General features: G+C 40.7%; 1 protein-coding gene across 2 annotated transcripts in view; it reads right to left on the bottom strand.

The window, feature by feature from the left end:
- ttc39b (tetratricopeptide repeat domain 39B) overlaps nt 1-7,500 on the bottom strand; it is a 40,399-nt gene that overhangs the window by 22,546 nt on the left and 10,353 nt on the right. For both annotated transcript variants that reach the window (XR_015524162.1, XM_087307887.1), the window contains exons 2-5: nt 4,997-5,031; nt 2,536-2,640; nt 2,219-2,350; nt 2,071-2,147 (exon numbers count right to left, since the gene is read on the bottom strand). Coding sequence is in view for 1 of the 2 variants with exons in the window: in XM_087307887.1 (XP_087164013.1) it covers nt 2,071-2,147; nt 2,219-2,350; nt 2,536-2,640; nt 4,997-5,031 (349 nt within the window). In the remaining variant the exon portion in view is untranslated. The remainder of the gene's footprint in view (nt 1-2,070; nt 2,148-2,218; nt 2,351-2,535; nt 2,641-4,996; nt 5,032-7,500) is intronic.

The following is a 7,500-nucleotide window of genomic DNA, read 5'->3' as shown; positions in this document are numbered from 1 at the left end:
TATGGCCAAACAGTTCAATCTTAGCTCCATCAGAGCACAGCACATGTCTCCAAACATGAGTCTTTTTCCAGTGTGATTCAGCTAATGGTAATCTGGCTTTGTTGTTGATTCTGGCTTGTTGATTCTCCATGTTGTCACAGAAGGAAGCAGTGTGTTTGAGCTCTTCCTTCAATACAATTCTACAGTTGTGCCTCACATTAACTCAAATGTTGTTAAGTAGCCAATCAGAAACTTCCAAAACCGTGACATCATCATCTGAGCTTTTCCAGAGGCAGAATAATCTTATTGTGTGTAAATTTGACTAACAAGAAAAGTTCTCAAATGTTCTCAAACAATATCTCTCTCATTATTCTGCTGTTAAGCAGAACAGAAACACACGTGATCATCCTAACTGACCTAAAGGAGAAAAGGTTTAGTCACATTAACATCTGACTTTATTTAAATGGTTATGTGCCTTTTATACAGTGTATGTAAACTTCTGCTTTCAGCTGTACAGTATGTCTGTGTGTCAGTGCATGCGTCCATATGTATGTGTGTGTGTCCGTGTATATTAGGGTTGGGCATCTAAGCTATAATGCCGATCCGATACGCATCTCGATACAAAGAATACGATCCGATATATTAGCGATACATTTATGACATATTGCGATGCGACACGATACGATTCACACCCATATCACGATACAATGCGATAATTCAGCACTAACTAATTAAATCAAGTTTATGAGATGATGTGAAAGAGGATGATGTGCCATTGAATGAGTTTGATTATTTATTAACCAAGCAAAACCAAGACGTTTTTTACAAACTGGCTCTTCTCTCAGAGCCAGAGTGTCAGTTTACAGTAGAGGGCCATTTTAGATAATATAGCACATATTATTTAAGGATTTTCAAGATAAACAGAATGTATAAGTGCAATGTATATTAAAATATATATATTTGCACTCTTTCAACATAAAGGTTGAGCATTGCACAACAAGAATTGTGATTTAACTTTTCAACTATGAAATCAAGTTTTACAAAGATATTTTGCCACTGATTATTCAAAACTTAAGGTTTTGAACTAGCAGTGTTATGCTGCTTTGAAACATCACTGTCACTGTAAACAACAGGCTAATAAAAATATAACAAACCAGCAATCTTCTTGCTGTGAGGTGGTCAAACTACCCACTGTGCCACCGTGACACCCATTATTTTTATCATTATTATTATTAATATTATTGTTATTATTATAATTAAATAAAAATTAACAGGAGGAGGTGTTTAAAACCTTCGTTCTCCGTGACACTAGGCTGAATATCTTTGCATATGAACAATGCAATAGCATTCGTTATTGGCGTAGAGCGAGCAGAACTGTTGCGCATGGAAAAAAAAACTTGCAATGCTTTTCTCACCACTTTTGGAGCTGGTTGAAGCAGTGCGAAAGCCGGGGATGCAGAAACACTGGAAGATGCTTTCACAACAACACCGTGGCGCCGCTTCAAGTGAGATTTCAGATTAGTCGTACTGCCTGCGTATTTTACAGATGCGCGGCACATTTTGCAGATTGCATCTGTCCTGTCATGTCGTCCATCCTTAAATCCATAATGTTGCCATACTTTAGATTTAAAACTCAGTGGGGAATAAAATGTTTGTTTTGCTTCTCGCGCTTTCTGAGGGCGCTCCACTATCTTCATCCGCACACCTGATACACTGAGTTGTAGTGTGTGCACATCCGCAAATCCGTTGCTAAGGCTTACTTTATGTAGGTCGATTAAATTATGTGCCAAAAACAGGTTGACAACACTTGTTAATAAATAAAAAATACATTCTATATTAAAAATATAAGCTGTATCTCGGAAAAACCGATGCATCTCGCAAAAACCGATGCATCTCGATTTGCTTCCAAAATGTCATTCATCCTCTGCTGCTCTACCGATGCACTCGCATCCTGCACGCGCATGACCGCGTATCGATACATATCGGTTAATCTTCCCATCCCTAGTGTATATCTGTGAGCATGCGTGAACTAACCCTTTAATAGCAGGTGTAAACAGAGTCAGAGTCTTTATAGTGTGTGTGTGTGTTTACCCTCTTTCAGGCTGTCCGCAGACTGTTTGGACATCAGGCTGGAAATGGACTCCACCACGGAGTTTCGTTTCCTGAACCTGCAGACAGACGGACAGATGTTGAGATGTGCAGATCATGTTGAGACGATCATGTGATGTCGTCTCCGCACCTCTGGCAGGTCTGTAAGGCGTCTTTAATGGTGGCCATCCCGGTCTGAATGTCTTTGTGCTCGAATGTCATTGTGGCCTGCATGACCAGAATACTGCTGTAGCCCAGAGCGTGATACATGCTGTCCTTCGACCTGCACACACACACATTAAACTTTGTGTTGTGTGGTTTAACAGAGATTTTTCTAATCATAACAGTGTTAATAACTCATCTCTAATAACTGATTTTCTTTTCTCTTTGCCATGATGACAGTAAATAATATTAGACTAGATATACTTCAGGATACCAGTACTCAGCTGATGAGTGTGTGTGCTATACCAGGGCTTGAGGAGGTCGAGGGCTTCAGAGAACTTGTTGTTGAGGACGAGGTTCAGAGCCATGGTGCACTCCTCTATAGACGTACACAAGTCCATCTTAGACGCCCTAAACACACACACACACATACACATGCATAAGCACACATACATATGGACATATTAGACTGTTATATTAGAGAGATTATTGGACTGATTTCATCCATGAAGCAGACAGGTGATCTGTGTCTGTATTCCTCAAACATTTGATCTCACCATCACTATCTTTGTTACTGCTCAGGGCTCGAAATTAACCTTTTTGCTTGGTAGCACCGGCGCTCTTAACTTTAAAAATGTAGGCGCATCAGCCAAAATTTAGTCGCACTTACTAATTATAAGCACCGTTACTACAAGTTTTATACAAATATATTTATTGCATTAAAATATATGCAATATATAAAACTAACAAGCAAATATATATATATATGCAAGCGTGAGAAAAATATGTCTCAATGAAATCCCGTTATCTCAAGAGAATAGATATTTATAACAGAACTGAGTGAGCAAAAGATACACGGAGCGCTCACCGGCCCTGCACACACTGCTGGACATGAATGAATCTGTTACGGTATAACTGTGCTGTTCACACGGGTGCTGTCTGATATTGCACTGGTGCTTTTGACATATACTGTACCTTATTATATGCATACGTCATGTTTATAGCAATACCGGTCTTCAAGAGTAGCGATGTTAGTTGACTCAGTGTAAGCCTGTTTGTGAGGGTGTACGCGGTGTTAAATTTGACATATAGCTGCCCCTTGCACGACAGCATCTGGCGATTATAAGAAGGATTAATCAGAAGCTCTCGTGCTAGATGTGGCAAACAGTTACCTGCAAACTCCATCCCACAGACTTTTCATAGCGGACTTGAAGCCAACGGAAGTCTTTTATCCGCTCTTGGAAAAGTGTAGATGGTGGATTAACATTCAGCACATGATCACTAGTAAGCTGTGTCATTATTTGTAACTTTAGATGGTTTCTAAAACACAATCTGTCAGTGTTATCTTCATTCTCATCTTCAGCGCTTTACAGTTTTTCGCGGTAGCAGCTCTCTCTGTCATCCCAAGCCAGAAGGCATTGACTGAGTGATTGACAGCTGATATTTCAGCGCTAGAGCAGTGGTGGGCCAATAAGAAGAGTGTGAAGGCGGGGCAAGCATTACAGACTTGGCTTTGTTTACTGCAGCAAGTTGACATGACAACTGTTTTAAACCATTCCTGAGCGCTGCGTTTCGCATTTCAAGTGCAGACAAAGACCTTAGAGATGCATTCTGCGTCCCGCATCTTCACGTAGTAACACTGTCTTGACTAGTGTGGTTGAATGACACTTGTCCTGGGAGCACTGTACCAATGTGGCGGCGCTATTGACACATGCTCAGGGTCCGTATGCGATATCTAGTGTATATATCTATGGTCTTGGTGTACAGCCACAAAGCCAAGAAGAACAGTATCTGCCATGTCCTGTTGTTGCTTTACGATGCCGTCTTAAAGTACGAGCGGTTTTCGCTTTCTCCAGGGAGCTCGCGATGGCGTCTATATTTGATATAACGATCGTCCTGAGCTGATGATGATAACGTGTGTGTGATTATTGAAGTGTCTCCATCATCTGATCCTTTCAGAAAAGGACAAATGTGAGAGTGAAGCGCAAACAAACAAAGGAGAAACCCGACAAAGCTCAGGAGCAAGCAACCTGAAACTGCCATGTTTATAATCGTCTTCTAGACTATTCTGAACTGGGAATGACAGAATGACTCTCTAACAGAGGCTACATGTGCTGCTGAAGATTACAGACACAGATGAGAGGTTTGCGCTGACTGTGGGCTACATGTGTGTTGGTTTTAAACCTAAATAAGGACTAAATGTCTGCTGTGTGTGGTTCTTCTGCCATTAGTAACATATCGGGAGACAGTAAGGGTCTGCATGTGTTCATATATGTTCTTTTATTTATTTATTGTATATAATTACAGACGTTACAGTATTTCACGGTCATTGATCTGCAGTTATAATAAGATCCTGCTCATAGAAAAGTTAGTAATAAACATTTATACAGTATTTCTTTGTGTAAAGTGTCTGTTTTGTGAGAAGTGCTGCTCATATGATATGCGAGCGACAGGTACAGCTTTACTGTAGACATTTATTCGAGTGAGAATGAAGTCGACTGAAATGTTCTGTCGTACACCACAAGTGTACAGTTGATAGTGGAAACGCAAGCTTGATAAAGGTGACCCGTACCGACCCGAACCGTGCTGTAGCAGTCAGTGGAAACGAGCCATTAAAGGAGCCGATCTCGCAAGGACACTTCTAAATAAATATTCCTGATCTGTACAGACTCAATCCTGAACTGTTTTTGTACATTTCTTTTTTTTTTATAAGAATAAATCAGATATTTCCTGGAATGTTTTTTATTCCCTCAGCTCAGATACTCACACTGGGATGCGATCGAAGGCGTCTTCGAAACAGTCCTGAAACAGACAGAGCAGATGATGAGCACAAACACTCGGACTATTCACATTATTACATCATCAAGTAGGATTAGATTATTTATTAAAGATTAAAACATTAAGACATTATATATATATATATATATATATATATATATATATAGAGAGAGAGAGAGAGAGAGAGATATTTAAATTATTTATACAATTATGACCATGTTACTTTGTTTAATTGTTCAATTTCTTTACTTACTGTTAGACTTCCCAGAAAACCATAAAGCGCTTTACTTACACGTTTACTTTTGCTCTCTCTCTCTCTCTCTATATATATATATATATTGCTATTGTTATAGATGCAATCTATCTATCTATCTATCTATCTATCTATCTATCTATCTATCTATCTATCTATCTATCTATCTATCTATCTATCTATCTATCTATCTATCTATCTATCTGTCTATCTTTATTGATTATTCCCTACCGTGAGGTCAAAGTCAGCTTTACTGTCAATTCTGCCGTGTCTACAGACATACAGAGCGTTAAAACGATGTTACACTTAAACTCTGGGGGCATAAGCACACTGAAACTGGCTTCATAACACACACAAGCATCTCTCTCTGTGTGTTTGGGGTCATGGGAGTTGGTCTATGATCTATTTATAGATGTGCAGTTACGCAACCCAATTTAGAGACAGTCTGTGACACAAACCTGATGCTTTCAGTAGTTACATCATGTCTCCATATAATATAATCTAGCATGAGAAATTGAGAAATGCATCCTTCTCTTTATTAGAGACACCTTACTAGTACCAGTTTGGAGCCCTTTTGCTTTCAGAACTGCTTTAATCCTTCATGACGTCGATTCAACAAGCTACTGGAAATATTCCTCAGAGATTTTGCTCCATATTGACATGATAGCATCACACAGTTGCTGCAGATTTGTCGGCTGCACATCCATGATGCCAATCTCCCGTTCCACCACATCCCAAAGCTGCTCTATTGGATTGAGCTCTGGTGACTGTGGAGGCCATTTGAGTGCAGTGAACTCATCGTCATGTTCAAGAAACCAGTCTGAGATGATTGAGCTTTATGACATGCTGCGTTATCCTGCTGGAAGTAGCCATCAGAAGATGGAGACACTGTGCTCATAGAGGGATGGACATGGTCAGCAGCAATACTCAGGTAGGCTGTGGCGTTGATGCTCAATTGGTACTAATGGACCCAAAGAAAATCTCCCCCACACCATTACACCACCACCACCAGCCTGAACCGCTGATACAAGGCAGGATGATCCATGCTTTCATGCTGTTGAGGCCAAATTGTGAGCCGAACATCCGAATGTGTCAGCAGAAATGGAGACTCATCAGAGCAGCAACGTTTCTCCAATCTTCTATTGTCCAGTTTTGGTGAGTCTGTGTGAATTGTAGCCTCAGTTTCCTGTTCTTAGCTGACAGGAGCGGCACCCGGTGTGCTCTTCTGCTGCTGCAGTCCATCCGCCTCAAGGTTGGCCGTGTTGTGTGTTCAGAGATGCTCTTCTGCAGAGCTCGGTTGTAACGAGTGCTTATTTGAGTTACTGTTGCCTTTCTATCAGCTGGAACCAGTCTGGCCATTCTCCTCTGACCTCTGGCCTCATCAACAAGGCATTTGCGCCCACAGAACTGCCGCTCACTGGATATTTCCTCTTTGTCGGAGCATTCTCTGTAAACCCTAGAGATGGTTGTGCGTGAAAATCCCAGTAGATCAGCAGTTTCTGAAATACTCAGAGCAGCCCGTCTGGCAGCAACAACCATGCCACGTTCAAAGTCTCTTAAATCCCCTTTCTTCACCATTCTGATGCTCAGTTTGAACTGCAGCAGATCCTCTTGATCATGTCTACATGCCTAAGTGCAGTGAGCTGCTGCCATGTGATTGGCTGATTAGAAATTTGCGAAAACGAGCAGTTGGACAGGTGTGCCTAATAAAGTGGCCGGTGAATGTATACATAAATGCATGTATATATAACTATGTAAAGGCCTATTTAAAGTAAGAATTTTGAGAAGATTGAAGGAAAACAAGATTTCTCACATTTTTGTAATACCTTGACATGTCATGACTGACCAATCAGAATCAAGTATTCCAGAGAGCAGCGTGATGATGAGTTTGTGTGAGAATATGAGAATGATAGTCAGTAATGAGGAGGAATGAGGAACCAAGGCTCTGATTACAAGCTGAGTTTAGGAATTTGAGCTGGATATGATACACAACAAACTAAACCCAAAACTCACTGATGTACTAAAACACTGAATGTACTTAAAAAACAACAGCAGACGAAACACCAACAACAGAGTGTTGAACTGACGTGAGCAGAGCCGTGTCCTCTTCTGCAGCAGGTGAAGGATGATGTAGACGCTTAATATCAGGCGTCAGTCATCCTGCCATAAACACTCCTAATGCACACACACTGCCTCATAATGCAGTCTGATGTAGAGAGGGTGTGTGGGTGTGTGTGTGT

The sequence above is a fragment of the Danio rerio genome, chromosome 23 (genome assembly GCF_052040795.2).
Source record: "Danio rerio strain M-AB ecotype USA chromosome 23, GRCz13ab, whole genome shotgun sequence".
NCBI lineage: Eukaryota > Metazoa > Chordata > Actinopteri > Cypriniformes > Danionidae > Danio > Danio rerio.
This window is presented reverse-complemented; position numbering and strand designations above follow the sequence as displayed.